General features: G+C 47.2%; 8 protein-coding genes; 4 read left to right on the top strand and 4 right to left on the bottom strand.

Moving 5' to 3' along the window:
• Nucleotides 1–483: 483 nt before the first annotated feature.
• GSTUM_00009501001 (uncharacterized protein) lies at nt 484–1,204 on the top strand. XM_052355817.1 has 1 exon: nt 484–1,204. Exon 1 carries the CDS (start codon nt 955–957, stop codon nt 1,180–1,182), a length of 228 nt encoding a protein of 75 aa, XP_052211782.1. The 5' UTR covers nt 484–954; the 3' UTR covers nt 1,183–1,204.
• A 2,959-nt stretch (nt 1,205–4,163) lies between these two features.
• GSTUM_00009500001 (uncharacterized protein) lies at nt 4,164–4,800 on the bottom strand (the record flags this gene model as incomplete). XM_002840749.2 has 1 exon in its annotated part: nt 4,164–4,800. Exon 1 carries the CDS (start codon nt 4,422–4,424, stop codon nt 4,164–4,166), a length of 261 nt encoding a protein of 86 aa, XP_002840795.1. The 5' UTR covers nt 4,425–4,800.
• Nucleotides 4,801–6,591: 1,791 nt separating this feature from the next.
• On the bottom strand, nt 6,592–6,817 carry GSTUM_00009499001 (uncharacterized protein; the record flags this gene model as incomplete). XM_002840748.2 has 1 exon in its annotated part: nt 6,592–6,817. The coding sequence occupies one exon, from the start codon at nt 6,815–6,817 to the stop codon at nt 6,638–6,640; it is 180 nt and encodes a 59-aa protein (XP_002840794.1). The 3' UTR covers nt 6,592–6,637.
• Nucleotides 6,818–8,926: 2,109 nt separating this feature from the next.
• Nucleotides 8,927–10,858, top strand: GSTUM_00009497001 (uncharacterized protein; the record flags this gene model as incomplete). XM_002840747.2 has 4 exons in its annotated part: nt 8,927–9,775; nt 9,832–9,993; nt 10,046–10,323; nt 10,386–10,858. The coding sequence occupies 4 exons, from the start codon at nt 8,927–8,929 to the stop codon at nt 10,717–10,719; spliced, it is 1,623 nt and encodes a 540-aa protein (XP_002840793.1). The 3' UTR covers nt 10,720–10,858.
• Nucleotides 10,859–12,050: 1,192 nt separating this feature from the next.
• On the bottom strand, nt 12,051–13,819 carry GSTUM_00009496001 (uncharacterized protein; the record flags this gene model as incomplete). XM_002840746.2 has 3 exons in its annotated part: nt 12,051–12,753; nt 12,801–13,644; nt 13,741–13,819. The coding sequence occupies 3 exons, from the start codon at nt 13,817–13,819 to the stop codon at nt 12,384–12,386; spliced, it is 1,293 nt and encodes a 430-aa protein (XP_002840792.1). The 3' UTR covers nt 12,051–12,383.
• A 41-nt stretch (nt 13,820–13,860) lies between these two features.
• On the top strand, nt 13,861–14,193 carry GSTUM_00009495001 (uncharacterized protein; the record flags this gene model as incomplete). XM_002840745.2 has 1 exon in its annotated part: nt 13,861–14,193. The coding sequence occupies exon 1, from the start codon at nt 13,996–13,998 to the stop codon at nt 14,191–14,193; it is 198 nt and encodes a 65-aa protein (XP_002840791.1). The 5' UTR covers nt 13,861–13,995.
• A 10-nt stretch (nt 14,194–14,203) lies between these two features.
• Nucleotides 14,204–14,924, bottom strand: GSTUM_00009494001 (uncharacterized protein; the record flags this gene model as incomplete). XM_002840744.2 has 5 exons in its annotated part: nt 14,204–14,379; nt 14,441–14,533; nt 14,601–14,682; nt 14,755–14,844; nt 14,908–14,924. The coding sequence occupies 5 exons, from the start codon at nt 14,922–14,924 to the stop codon at nt 14,359–14,361; spliced, it is 303 nt and encodes a 100-aa protein (XP_002840790.1). The 3' UTR covers nt 14,204–14,358.
• A 39-nt stretch (nt 14,925–14,963) lies between these two features.
• Nucleotides 14,964–16,272, top strand: GSTUM_00009493001 (uncharacterized protein). XM_002840743.2 has 5 exons: nt 14,964–14,989; nt 15,072–15,229; nt 15,286–15,374; nt 15,423–15,484; nt 15,541–16,272. Exons 2-5 carry the CDS (start codon nt 15,134–15,136, stop codon nt 15,717–15,719), a joined length of 426 nt encoding a protein of 141 aa, XP_002840789.1. The 5' UTR covers nt 14,964–14,989; nt 15,072–15,133; the 3' UTR covers nt 15,720–16,272.
• The last annotated feature ends 2,358 nt before the right edge of the window (nt 16,273–18,630 follow it).

Raw genomic sequence — 18,630 nt, 5'->3', positions numbered from 1 at the left:
GTTCGTTGTTATTTTCCAAGCGAGCGAGAGAGAGAGAGGGTGGAATTAAGTTACGGTAATTTACAACCCCAGCTTTAAGGGTCGGTCAGTCGGTCGGTCAGCTGTGTCACCACACTTTTCGCTATTTATGATGTGAGGTGGATGATGGATGATGATTACTCCATCGCGCAAAAGTGATGGACGACGTAAGGCAGAGTCGAGCAGTCTAAGTCTACAGTTAAACTCACGATAAAGTTATATACGTACTCTGGCCAGGACTTCGGGCGGGTCCGGCGACATCACAGACTTTTTTCTTCTTCCTCCAGGCAACGACGAAAGCTTAGCTTACGACGACTAGTCTTGGCTTCACGATAACCGCGAGCTTGTTGACATAGATGGATCATGTGCCGGATTCCACTGTGGTTGACCCCGGGGAGGGAACAAAAGCAAAGACCAATCCAATCAATCAATCCTATCCATTTCCTGGCGAGTTTACTCGACACAAGCACTGGCACCCGCGAGGAAGAAGAGACGACCACCCAGCTCCATCATCGTCATCGCTTCCTTTCGGTCGATTAAATGGAATGGCACGCACTCGCTCACGCATGCATGCGAGTTCGCACATTGAAAAACCAACCCACTCGCAGCGCGAAGTCGAGTTACAAGTACGGTAAATTACCGTGTGTGTGTGTACTGTACGTTCCTACAATACGAGCACGGACAACGCTACCTCATGATACACACACCCCCCCCTATGTCTCACTCTCACGATGATGATGATGTTGATGATGACCATCGTTGTGAAGACCCCTCTCCCTCCCTACCTCACATCCCTTATGACATGCAAGGCTGAATGTGTTCGAGAACCGGTACGAGTTATCGATAAGTTAATCATAGCTTAAGGTTTAAGGTTAGACTAACGTTTCGTTGTTAATCCACTGGCAATCGGAACTTTGCAATTGACCAGTTGAACTGATGGATATATATAATGCTTTTCGATGTGAACACATGGCAAAACAAAACGAAAAAAAAAAAAAAAACTGGGAAAAGGGAAAAAAAGGGCACACTGCATTTTTTTATATTTTTTTTTATGAGGATTGGGTGGAGGAAAAGTGTACTTTTTGTTCCATTTATTTTTTTTCATGGTGCGTGCGGGGTGGACATGGGGGCGGCGTTGTGGTCAATTTTGTACGGCGGTCATGAAATGTCACTTGGTTTTTTTGTGTGTGCATTTCATGCGCAGTGCGCAGTGCGGTGCTCCTCGCTCGCTGGCAGATGGTGATGGATTGGAAAGTTGTATGTGACTGCGTTTTGCGAACCAGCGCAGCACTGTACTGTACTGTATTCAGGGAGGTTCCAAGTTCTCGGTATTGTACAGTACCCTTACGCAGCGCACTTGGACTTTGTCCGGCAAGCTGAACGGTAAAGTCCGCGATGGGAGGTTGATAAATTATTGTTCAAGCTGATGATATATATATATGTAATCCACTCCGATAAGCACACGAGCAGTGGAGATTGATACTGGCGAGGACGGGACCGCTATCATCCATTGCAACAATAACCATAACTTTACTGGGAATCGCGGCAGATCATATATTCGATCCCTTCGAGTGTGGTGAAAAGTCACGAGTAAGGAAAGGGAAAAAGGAAAGCGGGAATGGAAAATTAATTTCCACTGGGAGTTCTTGTCTTCCTTATTATGGTGGACAACTTCCGCCCACATTGTCGCCTACTACTACTCCCTACTCTAAATTCCAATAGTGTCGTAGCTCGATGATCGGGGGTGTCTCTTCGGGCGGGAATTCTCAAGGGGAGTTGCGACACTGATGCGTCCTCTCAATATTTACCCACATGTAGACTGCATCCCTCAGATAATTCCTTCAATAGTCGGAGTACCATATTGACTCGAACTGGAATATAGTTCTCTATCATTATTACATAGCGGGAATAGTGGGTTCTAACGCTGAAGCGGTAAACCACTACTCAGTACAGTACAGTACAGTACATGAACCATGCTGTGTGCCCGTGAGCGACTAGTCTACCGTACTCTCCACCTCTCCTCTCCCGGGGCGCTGACTGGGAGTATGATATTATTATCATCTATACTTTCCTCTCACATTTATCACTATCTGTAATCCACACTCCCAAGTAAGGCAAAATTGCTCCAGGAGCGGTATCGCTTAGATTGACGGGGTAGGCTGTAGTCATTCTGTTTTACTGTCTGTTGGATTTTTAATATCATACAATGTCGCATTTAGAGGTACAGTACGGTACGGTATTAGCAAAGTAGTGAGAAACAATAGGGAAAGAAAAAAAAGAAGAAGAAAAAAACAGGACCTAGAAAATTATACTTATGGACGAAATCTCTGCCAGCTTTGGGGAGGTCAACACGAGCTTGACAGCTTGCATTACGATTATCACCATTATGATTATCATGTTGTGAAAAAGTTAGACGACCACTTCGGCAAGAGTACAGTACAGTACAGTACAGTACAGTACGTTTGGATAATTTAAATTCGTATGCTAACCGATCGCTTCCCAACCACGCCTCGACAGTCCCCTCCTTCTTTAGAGTACTACTCGAAGACTGCTCGGGGGGGGGGGAGGGGGCAACTTCTAGTTGAAATAACCCACCTAAATTAAAAAGTTTCTTTCAGAGTATTATCATAGAATGCGGATTTATCGTTTGCGCGATAAGCGTCTCCCTTCCGCTGCGCGATTGCCGCGTTGTGTGCGATACTTGCTATAGGAAAGTGTGGACTACGCCATGGACCAATTGTTCCTTACCAGCGCGCGCGGACCTGCGCTCCCCATGCTATCACACCCTTCGACTTTCTTCACCTTCTCGGCCCGCTTCTTCTCACCTGGCGCTCGGTATCCAGCACTGACGTGAGTCGAGTGATCGGCTGTGATAGGATGGTTAGGATAAGGTGTGTGCGCGCGTGCATTTTTGGAGTATCTTAGTCTCTTTTGTTGTAATTATAATCCTTCGGATGGCTTTGGACGATGGTAGAAAAAAAAAAGGGTCCGGAAACTAGAGGGCACATATGACAATGTTTCGTTTGTGGGGGAGGTGGGGGGGGGGGGATTGCTTCTGGTGACTTGGGAACTTTTACTATAGCTTCCGGGGGGCGATTAATCGCCGGAGGGAGCCAGATTGGACTGGAAGGTTTTGGAGGACCTGGGGTCGGGTGGGATCGGGGATCAACTGCTCGGCTCTTGATTGGGTTTCTCGGATTTGGTGCGGAGCCTGTAGAGCGAGGATTAAATTCCAGCCCCGAGGGGTTAAGAGTTCGTATCGCGAATTATCTATATAGGTATAAGAGCCCCATGCTAAGTTCGGACGCTAGTGCTTGAGCACTTTGTACGGGATACTTGTGCATCGGTGAAAATGCTGTATGGTGCGAGGGGGGGTTGGTCACTTCCTTTAAAAATTTGCTCTTTCGGTCCACAAGTCGCTCTTAAAGCATCATGACTGGGTCTTGTTGAAACTATGACTGGGTATGCGGAATCGGAGAAGAAGAGGTTCTTGATTGATAGTAGTAGTATGTTGAAGAAGAGCAAGCTAAGAAGTAAAGGAGAAGGTCCCGGTAGAGAGACTATAAGGTAAACTACAAAGGGGTAGTATAGGAGAAATGTATACAGCGAACTGAACGCGTAATCATCATTTCTAACTAGTCTATCAGACTTGATTCGACACTATCGTTAAATACTGAGCTCTGTTTATTTTCTTCTCATTCCGTCAGTGGCTGTTGGAATTCAATCTGGACTCGGAGTCATGGATTATGATTCGTTTCTCGAATAACTGGTAGAGGGACACTCGGGCGGGCATGTGCCATTTTGAGCCACGACGATTTGAAGGTGCTACGCTACGGATTACGGCGACTGGTAGTATTAAGTAGCTGACTCCTATGCCCCATCTGAATTCTTTTCCACCTGCATTTGCACCCCATTAAACTCCAGCGCCAGTACTAACCCCCCCAGCTCGGTTCCCAAAAGTGCCTTGGGGATAAGGTCCATACCTCAGACAGAGCTAATGTGGGAGCCCAGGGCCCAATGGTCAGCATTGGACTTGGATGCGCGACCACCACGAAGCCGAAAGAAACCTGTTGGGAATATCCGGGCAAGTGCGTACGTACCAGGACACGTCAACATAATGCACTAACACTGAGGATTTTCTTCTCTTATATTTTCATCCATTTTCTGTACTCTTCCTCTGGTCTCTCTTTAGCCCCTTTTCTCTCTTGACTCTGTGCGGCCTCCGGTCTGATCACTTTCATTTCCAACAAAACCCTCGAGGGCGATGACGAGTGAGTTTCTGTGATAACAGATACTACCACCTCCCGCAGACAGTCAAGGACTTTTTCCTGATACAAACCAAGTCCCTGAATCCTCTTTCTGGGTCTACTGGCGTGTGTTGTTCTGCAGCTCATGCCCGAGGACATGTTAGTACAGATGACGAAGCACCAGAGATAGTATGCTAATGCATAGTACTCCTCGCAATTTCCCGATCTCGGGTACTCTGCGCATACCAAAAGCCAAGACGCTAAAGTCGAGTTCCGGATTTTACCTCCAAATTGTGATTTCCAGGATAACGTTGCAGGATCATCTTGACGGCGGTTTGATGACCTCACTGATTGGCTATTAGGAATTGAAATATCCTCGAAGAAGAAAAGAATGTATGTCGATCAGTGATTGCCAATAGCAAGGCCCGGTCGTGGCTGGAAGGGTACTCGGTATGGGGATATCAGTGGTGAAAGACTGCAGCTTGGATTTGTAGTAGGCGGGGTATTGAGGGGGTCATGGATTCCAAATTCCGAATAGATGGCCAAAGTTGCTAGATCCTCTATGTTGGAAAGTACGGAGGTATAGCCCTTAAGTATTGTACTGTATATTTCACTAATGAGGCATCTTGGATTAGCAGGGGTCATGGGGTGAATCGGGGCAGTCATCATACTTGATCGGGTAGTCATCATACCCGATTCCATACCTTTACCCCTTGTGGCCGAACATCCATCCCTAGTGAAATATACAATACTTAGTGGCTATACCTCCGTATGTAGCAGAAGGGGACTACAAGCAATATTTATGATTACTAGGGCCTCGTAAATATAGGTCATTGTGCTCTGTTTTTTAGGTCGGGTATTAGGTGTACCTGCCATTACTTCCGTACTTCCCCCCTAGTGGTACTCTATGATATGACACTTGCTTACGCACCACACTCTATCAATACAGCCAGCTCAAAACCACCCTAAAGTGGATGGGATGCAAAATCTTCATCGTTCCACGACCAGAAACAATGGTTTGGTGAGACATTGCCGCTGGGTTACGAAGGAAGTGCGGTTTAAAAGCTAATCACAAAGTGTACTGTACCCGGGTGTTCAGCCGCAGAGAGATGAAAAAGTTTCACATTCCATCAGCTCTGCGGCGGCCGATGACTACAAGCGTCGGATGGTTTTCTCGCGTGAGAGAGACCGTATTATTTCGAAAATAACTGGCAGGTCGGCCTGGTTTTCCCACTCTCCGAATGGCCCCGAAAAACAGGATTTGGGACAAAAGCTGTGATTTTAGCCGGTTGGGGGTGTTTTTTTCTCTCCAACGGATCAGACAAACACCCGGCTGGCACCGTTCAATTCACCAAAATATCCATAGCACGGTAGTGTAGGCAGGATTAGCGGCTGACAATAAGTGGCTGCTCTTCACGAAATACCGTATCATATCTGCACTCCACAGTGTCACTGAAGTGACTTTAGACAATAAATTGGGTAGGGTATTGTGCCCTACTATCCCTCACTCAACTGACGGGATGATTTTAGAATTCTGAGGACTGTACTCCCGATTCGGCTCCTCCCTTAGTATAATAATATTTTCAAGCCGGTGTTTCTCCAGAAAAAGCACTTGTGGGTTAGATCCTTACACCACCGTACCATAAGTTTGGGCCAAGCTCCTACTGGTCCCTTGGTTATCCTCCAGTTCGGTGATACCAGGATAATATATTTGATTGAACTTGGCGAGACAGGCGTTGCAGGGTGAGAAGGGGTGTGTTGAGGACGTGGCAGTTGCTCTGGTGCAATTCCATGAAACACCAGTGTGTAAGTTCAATCTGATTTACAATCCGTCGTAGCATTCCCAATATCAAATTTGTCTAGATCCGTGTATGATACGATACCATACAGTAGCACGGTGAGTAGCCCCCCATCAGCGCCGAATAAGACATGTCGATATCGACCCTTTTCAAATGTTCCATGCATTTTAATACGATAGATCACAGCGGCCTCCCCGAAACTTTGGAGCATAACACGCAGCTCTAGTTTGGCCAATTAGTTACCCTAAAAACAAGGAATTATAGAAACGTAAAGATTCTCTTTGTGACACATCAAGATATGTAGTAGTTCTTGGCAAGTCAAATTTTTATACTCGAGAATTCAAGGTGCATATCGGACCTTGAAGGGATAAGCCGATAGCTGGATTGGCAAGGAAGTGGGAGCCAAATTATGATAGATTATTGGGATAACTCTCCTAACAAGCCGCTTTGAAATTCAAGATTCTAAAAATCTTGCATTGGCTTGTTGGAGATATCAGCAGCACATCTTGAACCATCCTCTGAAGCGACAGGTGGTAACTAATCATCCTCTTAGCAATGATAATCCCGTGCACTCTACGCATGCCGTACTCTTTGTAGATCGGCGTTCGTGAACACGACTGCCATCGCTTGCCGCCAAATTTTGGCACTTTGGCACGAATCTGGGTGGTAGGGCATGCAATAGCGGTTGGCTTCACAACGCCACCACATCACGAATAACACCGCAGCGTTCGTGAGAAAAGACTGCTGTTGCATACGCCTGAAAATCGGACGGACGGAGCCTGTGGATTTCGGTGATATGATATAGCTGCATTTCCCACAAAGCCTTCCCGAAACAGGCTTTCTCCTTAGCGGGGATCTCGGTGACCAAGGATTGTGCGAGGAGCCAGTTCCACAGGCAAACAGGAATACCGTTTCACGACGCCTTTTGCCGGGTGGCTACGCACATCGCAGGAGCTGGGTTCGGCTCGAGAGAGCCTGCTCGGGCGCCCGGGTGGGAGGATCATTCTCAATGAGTAGTCGTTTCTGATATGCAGCTGGGCCTATGAATCGCTAAAGAGGAGAGGAACCGTGAAGGCTTTGCGCCCTTTTTATTTACCAGAAGGGGGCCTGTATGGCGACATGAATGATGCGGTACGACGGTGTTCATGGATTATCCCCCCAGCACCAATGTTCTAATATACAATATTTTCTAGGATGGTAGACTAACTCCCCGTGAACACTTCTGGCTTATTAATGGTCCTGAACTCTCAATTCCGGCGACGAACAACCTAGAGGCAATCATGGGGTCTCACTCGACGACGCACAGGATAAACGGCTTTTGTCCCAAATAAGGCCATTATCGGCGCATTTCAAACCCAAATGGATTGCAGTAAGGAGGTTCACTCTAGGTCAGCAAAGGGAATTGACTCGAGAAACAAATTCCATCGGAGTTCTTGCCCCTAGGATAACAGCAATTATGATACCAGAAGAAATTTCAACCGTGAAAACCTTGCAGTATGGGTGGACCGGATGGGCATCCTCCGAAGACGGGAGCATATATTGATATCACAAGAACTGCAGAGTTCAGGCACGGTAAATCCAATCGAGCAATATATGCAACGAGTTGATATCTTCTCATTCTGGGGAAGCATCTCCATCACTCTCAGCCCTTGAACTGCTGCGGGAAAAGAGGCGGGACCATTCAACTTTAATATCGTGGTATCGTAGGGGGGTCCACAGCAAGACTTGTGCTGGGAATCGGGCTTCTGCTGGCGAGGATGTGGGTGATCCATGTCATGTTTCCCTGCCAAAAAAATTTTGTGTTACTTTTCCCGCATAACCCCGCCTTTTCCCATAAAAACTTGAGGTGAGGATGAAGGGCAAACCACTCGCTGCGTTTCGTTCCTTTTTTTATTCCTTTTTTCTCCGAGAATGGAGGAGGAGGGGTGAAAAAAAAAAGCCGTTTCTTTTTTTTCCTTTCAAGCACGCCATACAAGTCATGTGCATTGTCGGGGTCAAAAATAATAATTCAGATTTCGGAATGGCAGGGTTGCTAAGCCATAGCCTCTAGACCCAAGCAGGGGGGACCACGCGCATGTCAACCCAACATCAGGTGGCATAAATTCTCACTCGGTAAGACATAATGCGTGATGAGCACCACTGATTATCGCCAACAAGCCTCCTCCAGGCGACTACCTGAGTACCCCCTGCGAATGTCATCGGGGAAAGTGATTGTTGATGGCGCACAGTGCGTACAGGACTGGCGACGGCGAACCTAGGGCTAATGTGTGCCTCGGCTTAATTTCCCAACCTCCCGGGATGGTGGTGAGAGCATGGTTTTCTTTCCTGATCACATTGTGTGGAATAAATGCACCACGCGGGTAGGGCACAAGTTACCCCGGCACGGACTGGTGCTGCCATACAGCTGCTGTTTAAAACAGTGTGAAAACCCCTCGTCGTAATGCATATACATCACTGCTCGAGTACTGATGGATATCGTACACGGGCGAGATGATCGGCAGCAAGAGGGAGGGGGGCAAAGAAAAAAGGGAGTGATACACTTAGCAGGTTTCCCAGTCACCTATTGGGAGGGTGAGAGATGGAAATAAAAATTGATGCTACGCGAATGCTCCAGGTTTCTTCTTACCCTCGAGGTGCACTCACCGGTAGGATATAAAGACGACCGGATGTTCCCATGCGACGAAACTATTCGGGGTCTCGTGCAGTTGTGGGGTGGTTTACTATATTTTTATTTTCTTTCTTTTTTTTCTCTTTTAAGGTGAGATAAGGAAGCTCTATTGCGTGCCCGGTCGAAGCTAATAGGTTTTTTTTTCAGATTTTTCCGCCTAGAAAGATTCCAATTAAAATCTAGATTGAGCAAACATGACGGAAACAGGACCACCGAAGAAATCTTATACTGGGGGCGAGGCTCTCGGTGCACAAACAAGCCTTCTCTCTAGGAGCGATGAAGAGGCCTCTTTAGATTTAGCTTCAGCCATTGAGGTACCAATGGCGACCGGGAATTCCCACAAACTTACCTTCCTCGATGGCTACTCGTTGCTCGTGAGTTTCCAGATAGGCTCGGGATTATTCTCTTCCCCGTCGCAGATAAACAACAATGCAGCGTCCCCGGGTGCGGCAATTCTTGTCTGGGCGGGTGCCGGTCTACTTGCGTGGGCAGGTGCGGCATGTTTTGCAGAACTCGGAGCAGCAATACCGGTCAATGGTGGAATGCAGGAGTATCTCCAATACATCTACGGAGACTTCGCAGCACTGCTCGTATCGTTCACTTGGATCGCTGCAGTGAAACCATGCTCCATGGCCATTCTTAGCCTTATTTTCGCCGAATATTGGACCCGTGCGATTTTTGGGGGTGGGGAGGACACTTTCTGGTTGGACAAGTCATTGGCTATCTTCGCGCTTGCCTCTCTCACTTTGTTCAACTCTGTCAGCACCAAGGCTTCGTCCAATCTCAATGGGACGTTTTCTTTCCTAAAACTTACGACGGTGGGGATCATCGCAATGCTCGCTATCCTCGCCATGTTTACTGGATTGAATGCTGAAGGAGCCGGACCCAGTGTGGACTGGAAGACTCGAAATTGGTTTGCGAATAGACCCACAGAAGCGGAGGGCCACCGCGTTGACTGGGCTTTCTTGACAACATGGGAATCAATGGGCTATTATTCCGCTGCGCTGTGGGCCGGTACTTGGGGATATGGTGGTTGGGATAACGTGAGATGCCCTGCATAAAGCCAAGTCAGAGGATAATGTTAACATCTGCGAAACAGGTCAACTTTGTCGCCGGTGAAATGCGCAATACGGCAAGAGATCTGCCAAGAGCGATGAATTTGGCTTTACCAACTGTGATAAGTTGCTTTCTTCTCACAAACCTGTGCTACTATGTCATCCTTCCGTGGGATGTCATCGGCGCAACAAATACCATTGCAGTGGTATGCTCTCATCTAATCTCAGGGGAAATACCGCCCATCTAACAGCTCGCAGGCAGTAGGACTGAAGACCTTGGGCGCTGCCGGGGGTTTGATGTTTGCAGTCTTGGTATCCATAGCCTGTGCTGGGTCGCTGAACGCAAACATCTTTACAACCGGCAGACTCACAGCGTCCGCCGCAAACAAAGGCCACATTCCAAGGTTCTGGGGAGTCCTAGGCTGGCGATATTCGTCGGAAGAGGGCACATCCGCGACGCCCACGTATGGCACTCTCGACAGTCCTCCAGAATCCCTTCAAAAACCCCCAACAAATGCTACCTGGAGAACTCCTCTGTGAGGCTATATATCCTATACATACCCACCTCCTTACAATACTGACAAATTTTTCGCCCTAGCCGAGCAATGATCCTAAACTCCCTTCTATGTTGCACATACATCCTCCTCGGAGACTTTAGCTCCCTCGTAACATTCATTGGGATAACCGAATACTCATCCTATCTAGCGACAATATCCGGCTTGATTTATCTGCGCTACACCCAACCCGATCTGAGCAGGGCTTATAGACCACCAATGTGGACGCCGGTTTCGTTCCTTATCGTTTGTTTCCTCCTGGTGCTTCGCGGGATGATATTCGCGCCGGCCCAGACGGGGATTCTGGCGGTGTATATCTCCCTAATTAGCATTTACTACAAGTATTGGTGGAAGGGAAGGCAGGGGGTGAGGATTTGATCGGGTTTGTAATAGTACAGTACATAGATAGTTACGGTAGACAGAAATTGCCATTATTGTATCTTTGGATGCGGCGGGGGGGGGGGGGGGAAGTGATGGGACTGCATGTAATAATTAACACATCCTTTTCTCTCCATCATACATAGCGATCATTACCAGAGAGTGACGAACTCCATCGCCATATCATACTCCCATTAGCAAGCAAACAAATTACCCAACCTCCCAATAATATCGAAACCCCGAATTATCATAATATCATATCCCTACCATATATCCAAGCATCTACACCTCAACCCTCCAGCATGTTCCGAGCCCAGCCAACAACCCTCCCCACAGTAGCGCCAAAGCCATAGACCACAGCTATGATATACGGCCGGGTGAAAAACTTGGGGACAGGACAGGAAATATGATATGATACTTTTTCACCTTATTTATTAATCCATGTAACCTTTTCCCCGACGACGCCTTGAACTCTTGAAATCCACTTTGGACCAAAGCAAAAAATTAAATTTGCGCCATGTGTGGATAGACCGGGTGCTCCCCTCTGAACAGACCAGCCCGGGTGGGGCTTGAATTGCACACACCTTCAGTAGGCAATACGCCACATACAGTTATTGCTTGCGGGACCCCATTACAACAAGTAAGTTAGTGGGTTCTGTTATGATATATACATTCTTTCTTTCCTTCTCGCGTTCACATCGGGATGGGTGGGTTGGCCTTTTTCCTGGACGGATGTTACGCTGACGGGTGTGATAACTTGGATCTAGCGGTTCCGTGGTTCGGTAGATGCGCGAACTGCTGGGAAATCTATTCTACTCGTACTCTTTTGCTTATAATATTAATGCTGCCTGCCTGTCTGCCGGTCTCCTATCAAGCGATCGGTCGAGTAGGGTTCGGCCTGCTTGGTACCCTTTTTCGTCTGGAGAACCGTGCTCGTCACTGCGCTTGGCTCGCCAGAGTTTGGGCAGGAAAAACCGGGGTAGAATGTTGGCGGGGCACTTTCTTCCCTTCCTTGCGGGCATCACAACATTTATTAATTTATTTATTTTTCCCTTCCTTTCAAAATGCTCGCGAAGGGTGTGTGGGTTTGAGTCTGTCGATACAATTTTTGGCTATTAATGGTCTACAATTTTCCCCCCTTTTTTTGCGCAGTGATAGCACAATTGAAACAAAGCATCGAGTGATATAAGGTGAATTTGGTGTTAGGCTAGGTGACGGGTCGTCTGAGACGTATCACAGGGAGCATTTACAATTGCTAGGGCGTCCAATTCTGATCATACACTGGCGTCATCATGGCGGGTTTGGATCTGGAGATCACTAGATCCGGTAGCTAAACAGATATTCAACATTATATTCAACCTTCAGAACATCTTCACGTTTGGGGGTTCCCAAGATCCCCTTTCCCAACCAAACCCGGCCTACCTGATGCGGACAATAAGTGCTGGAATATAGTGATCAAACAAAAGTGTGGCCAATTGTCTGTGCGCATCAGTGCGTCCATACAAAATTCGGAGCCCAATGTTTGGGCACTCGTTGCCCGGTAACATGTGTCCACTCCATCATCCATTTCCCCTAAACCCCAACACTTTCTTAGTTTTTTTTTAACATTTCACCGGATAGACAAAAACGAGCAAGCAAAAAAGTCGAAAAACCGGGGCCCAAGACTACTTTTTAGTCTGTCTTTTCATGGCCTTGCGGGTTTCCTTCTCCCGCTCTCTCTCAAGGAACTTCTTCTGTTCCTCGGCACTCATTCCACGAAGCTTCTTCTCTCTTTCGAGCTTCTTATCCTCGTCTTTCTTATGCTGTCGCTCCTCGGCCTTTTCCTCATCGGCCTGCTTCTGGAGTTTCTTAGACTCTTCTTCGCGAACGGCCTTGACCTTTCGGAGAACCTCTGGGCGGAAGCGAGCAACCGCTGCGAGATGATCAACCAAGCGAATAAATGCCTGAAGGAGTTTGGGCAAGGCGGTGGGGGCCGTGTCTGGTGGAATGTTGACCTGGAGAATAACGCGTTTTTTCGGAACTGTTTCTGCAAGACTAGGAGATATTAGGAGAGGTTACCACATGGTAAAGAAGTAACGTACGTAGTAGGTTTATCGATAGGCTGGTCGCTAACGATCAAGTATTCAAGAATATCCTGGCAACCAATAACAGCCTCCTTCAATTCCTTAGTCAAGACAGTGTCCCCGATCTCCTTGCTTTCACTCATAACAGCTAACCAGTTCGGGAGCCCATCCCAATCGGAGGTTCTAGTAAGTGAAAGATCATAACGATCCTCTCTCCACCTCTTCATTTGATTCTTATTAACCAAGGCCCAAATAAAGTTATCATACTTAGAGCTTGGGCCACCCTTTCCAGCATCTTGACCATCAAAAGGGGAAATAGTGATAGTAGCATTATCGGTAGGGGTTGGCACACTTTCAAAGAAGAACGCGAAAAGGTGCTCTCCAAACCAAGTGACTGGATTTAATCTGCGTTGAAGCTTGATAGTGGTGTGCATAAATGCAACATTTTGTCTCCCAGAAGCATAGGTGATAAACTCGAGAGGATGGTTTTCCTTCAGGGCGTAATCAGCGGTAACGGCTTGTTCGGTATTTGCTCGACCATAAGAATCAAAACCAACATATGCAAACTCCTGTCCTAGGACAGGACTAATGCTGTCGAAGAACTTTTTGGCAATAGCGCGATTTCGGCGGGTTCCCCAGACATGACAGCCGAGTATGCCGAAGAGAAGGAGGAGAATGTAACCTTCGAATTGGAATTCGCTGAGCGAGTGACGCTCCCAGAGAGCATACCAAGGCCCATCAAATCCAATCGGAGCACCAGCAGGAGTTGAGGAGGCACCGATAGAGGTCAAAGATGAGGCAGCAACAGACACTGGTGACGGGGGTGGGGTAGCAGGAGATGGAGTCGCAAAATCAGCAAAGTCTGGGAAACTGCAAATTAGCTCATGGAGACCGAGCACCATCAGATTGACACATTGAAGGTGCCTAAGGAGATAGCCGCCAAATCGATGAAACGTACCGTCGTCATCAGAGGCGATGCTTGGTTCAGCCTTATTTTTCTCGTCGCCGAGGATCTTTCCAAGATATTTTTGCGCCATGACTTTGGATCGGCCAACTGCAATTAGGGAGAAAAGGGTGGAGAAAAACAAAAAGCGATGCTGGTTGAGCCGTCAAAGAGAGATGGGGGATAGGAGGAAGATGGGGAGAAATTGGAAGAAGGATAGGAGAGGCCACTTCTTGAACCACTCCGGTCTTCCCCGTCACTCTCTGGGGAATGCCGAGAAATGGAAAGAGCCGCCTCGACTCTTTCCATCCTCCAAGAACGACGATAGGAACCACCCCATTACAAGTACGAGTACAGCACGGCAAAACCAAAGCGCCACCCCAGATGCAGTATGTCTACAGTAGTCCTATCGCATATAAACACGCTCGCCGAGTATTACGTCCACAAAACTACTTTGTTTGGCATTAACATCTAAAGGGAAATTTTACACTTCGCTTCTATTTCATATTTGCTATGCACAAACATTCCCCCACCTCAAAACCCCCAAACCTCACATCCAGTCCCATCGCATCCCACTAGCAAAAATAATAATTGATAGGCGCATTACGATTGCGAGTAACAATGCAACTGGGTTTAAAAGTACGACTTCTTGCCCTGGAAAGCCACCAATCCATGTCAGTTTCCTTCATAACCGTTGGCGCAGAGGGTGACCAACCATCACCATTCTGCACATTCCATAGAGAGAGCCGGAAATTCCGAGACTAAGCATAACGAAGTACGGATAGAGCATCATCTTGGATCGCGGAGTCTGTCGAGGGGGATCAATAACTGCGCTGTGGCGAACGAGCGAATATGGTCCAGGAAAGAAAACAAACCTTGTACCATTGCCTCACACCATCGTTCTTCTGGAATAGGCGCTGGTAGTGAGGGACACGGTTCTCACGGTAAACAAAGCCACTGCGATCGTTTTAGTCCCAAGCCTCCCGGAATACCAGCGCAGGTAAATATGGCGAGATAGGGAGTGCATACGGCATGTCTGATATTTTTTGTATGCGGTTGAGTTGGGATTGATGGATTGAGGGTATTGGGAAACGGTTGGAAAGATGGTCCGATGATAGTCTACCAGAGGGGCCAATTGTTTTATCCTGGCAGATTAGTCATGAACCTATCCAATCCCTGAACCTCCAACGGGGTAACATGCGATTCAGGCCACCTGTGTTTAAGACTCCGTGTCTCAACAAACACCTCAAAGCTTGCAAACAAGGTATGAAACCGCCAGAACCCCTATAACAACCATTGCATACCAGCATAACTTTGACCTTTTAAGTGCGTCCTAACAAACCTAGAAACTATTCGATTCCACCAATTTCCCCCCTTGTTACTGCGAGCAACACTTGAGCATATCGAAATGAGCTTCTATTTTGCTATTGTCGGCACAAAAGATAACCCAATTTATGAAGCCGAATTTGGGACCTCAAAGCAAGGTGGCGATGGCGTAGCTCGAGTACTCCTCCCGTACTGTCACCATCATCTTCGGCCTAGTTGTTGATGCCGCCTTAGTTCCGCGAAGAGCAACGTTCTATGAACCAGTTCATCGTCCACTCGAGCCTTGACATAGTTGAGGAAGTCCAGTGGGCGACTCCCACAATGTTATATTTCATATCTCATCTTCCGCGGCCTCCGGCTAATGTTATCAGGTACATGAAATGCGTTGATAAATTCAACAATCTTCAAGTCAGTTGTTTTCTGACCGCCGGAAGTATTACTCCATATTTTATCAATATTGACTAGAGTGTAGGGTTGACCAAGAGGTAGATATCAAATTTTTATTGCTCCATGATCAGAAAGCGGATGATGCAATTCGTCAGTTCTTCACAGATGTGTATGACCTTTACACAAAAACACTTATGAATCCATTCTACGAGGTCGATATGAGGATCACTAGCGGGGTGTTCGATGGAAAGGTTAAGCAGGCTGCCAAGAAGTACCTGTGAGGAGTTCTTAGTAACATCTGACGATTCATTGACGGTTCATGGCGTTCTCGGAGCTTAGGTCAAGTTATAGATATGAAATCGACCATATTTGGGATATGATCAACTATGGGAGCCCAGGTCTCGATTCTCCTTGAAGCAAGGTTTTAAGCGATTCATGTATTAGAATACTGGCCTTTTTTTTAAAGTCTCCGGAGTGGGAAAAAAATATGTGATTCAATTATAGTGTAACTGATCCCTTCACGAAGACCAGAATTTGCAGAAACAATCATAACCTGGGCCCAAGTACTGGCAACGCACGTTCCAGAGGCTTTAAAAAACAGTTTGTACGATGTACGAGTACAGTACACGACAGGAGCTTAAATACCCAATCTCCGATTTAAAACCGACAAAACATTCGGCAATTATACTCACTCAACGAGACCCCTGATGGTTTAAAAGATATTAAGCATCTTGCTTGGCTACGTTAATTTAAGCACAAATCGTATCCCATCACCCTTCGTACCCAACCAAGCTAACTCCTTGGTCTTCAGTATCGCTGCTACTATCGCTGTCCGTAGCCGCGGGTTCAGCCTGCACCACTATCCAGCTCATCAGCCCCCTTACTCCATACCCGGTTATCAGCCTCTCTTTTCGACTCTAGCTCTAGATCTGCCTCCATCTCTGTTGCTGTCCTGGACCGCACCTCCGACCCGGTCTCCTTCACATAGCTTTCCTCTGAGGCATATCTCACCATTGCCTCCGCCTTTTCGTAAAGCGCGCCCGCCATATCAACTCTTCTTTCATCCAATAGCGCATCCAGAAATTCTTCCCCCGTCTGTAAGATGCTTAGCAACCGCCGATTCGTCATTGGCCACTTATACAATCTCGCAACAGCTACCCAACCCGCTCTCCAAAACGCATTTCCAGAGCCAAGCCCAATGTCCTCATCGATATAACTACCATCGAATTTTCCTGTATTCCACGCAGTTACGATAGCCTTAATGAGGGTTTCAAGTTGGAAGGGGGTTGGATCGCCGATATTTCTGGTGAGGTCTAAACGGAGTCGAAATTTGCAGAATTCGAACGAAGAGTGAAGACATAGTTTGTGCATCGCCTCGAGGAGGTCCCTTTGGTCTCTATACGAAACCGTCGTACGATATCGTGGTTTATTTCTTAGATGAGTGGATGCTTGCAGTGTGGTTTCTGGGGGTATGCAATCGGCGGGTGGAGGCGTGGGAGACTGGACACAATGTGGTTTGGTTCTGCTAGCCTGCCGAATAGTGGGGCGTCTCTTCTTGGAGCCATCTCCTGCTCTGGGCAGCGGCGGAGACTGCGATCCGTCTTCAACACTGGCTCTATGACTCTCGCCTCTACCGCTACCCCGATTCTTGACTGCTCTCTTCTGGGTATTCTTGAGCCACGCTTTCCTAATCTCCCCTAACGATCTCCTAGGCCATTCACCCTTCCTCCATAGAACCCTATTCCCTCTCTCCTCTCGCCTAATCCTCACCCTCTCCTTCAACACCTCGTGCTTTTTTCTTCTCTTCTTCTCATCCACCCGAATACCTTTGAGCTCCGGCACCATTCCCGCGTCGATTAATTCATAGAATGCATTGACCAGCTCTGTACGCGTAGGAACGTAGGCTCTATCGAAAATCAAATCGAAAATCTGGTCAGTCCGAAATTTGGAGTAATTCGGAATTGCGAGAAAGAACCAGTGGAGGTTCGAGAGAACTATGGCTTTCGTTTGAGCGTGGTCCGCTTCATGACAGGCATTGCGGTGAGGCATGGTGGCGACGGCGGTGACGGTGGCGGTGATGGTGATGATGGCGACGACGATGATGATGATAGTGCTTTTGTCACACCAGGAAGTAACAAGATCCCCTACGAGCGGTAGGTTGGGCAGGATGATGCGGGGGTTCTTGTAGTTACTAGAAAATGAGAGATGGTCGTGGCAGTTCGGAGAATTGTTAGGGGGGGGTGGATGTATTGTGGAGTAAAAGAATAAAGGATGAGAGTACAAGATAGTTCAAGATATGTACTATTTTTCTTTTCATTCTAAGAGTGGAAATTATACGAGCACATATTCGATATGAAACTACGGTATTAGGGTCGAAGCTTGGGAAGTGGTGGATCAACTACCGCCCCACCTCGCAAAGGCACTCTGTGGGATCTGCGTATCATCATGTAATATCACTCGATAGACCTCTCAGATCAGCAGATGATGTTTCAAAGTGCCTCAAGTTGGTGGTAATTTGAGGCAATAGAGAGACTCCCAGGGTCAGGCTTTACTCGCCACGGCTAGACGATCCCCTCTCCTTCGCACAAGACCGGTCCACGCGAAAACTGCACATAATCTTTGATAAAGAAGGTATGTAACACTGAACACGTTCTTTGACCGAGTTGCATCATAGTATGTACCGGTATCTGATAACACCTCCGTAAAACCTACAAAATTTGTCTTGCCTTTCCTCTGACACACAAAGCGGACATAACGTAGACAGCATTCATTTTTCACCAAGACAGGCAGCTCATGTAAAGCCTGAAAAAGTTGTATTAATTACTATTAATACAAGGACGGCAAATAGATATATCCGTCACGTGTCTTATCTGGGCACACTCTAACGAGGAGGTTCACGAATTTTTCTCATGATATCATACCAGACTTCACGTGATGGGTATTATCTATCGGCTGCATTGTATCATACCAAAGTGCATAAGATATCATTCCCCTGCCAACCAGGTGGGCCTAGGTCCTACCACAGTACCGCAAGAACTCGAATAATTGGACCTCGCGCTAAGAGGTTGAATTAAAGTATATGTTTCGGATATGAGTAAATATAACATTTTAAGAATGTTTTAGATAATCAATCATATGCTTTGACCTGTGATTTTGAACCTCAACCGATGAAGCTTGGGAAAGAGAGAAATG

Source organism: Tuber melanosporum (assembly GCF_000151645.1).
Source record: "Tuber melanosporum whole genome shotgun sequence assembly, scaffold_58, strain Mel28".
Classification (NCBI taxonomy): Eukaryota; Fungi; Ascomycota; class Pezizomycetes; order Pezizales; family Tuberaceae; genus Tuber; species Tuber melanosporum.
This window is presented reverse-complemented; position numbering and strand designations above follow the sequence as displayed.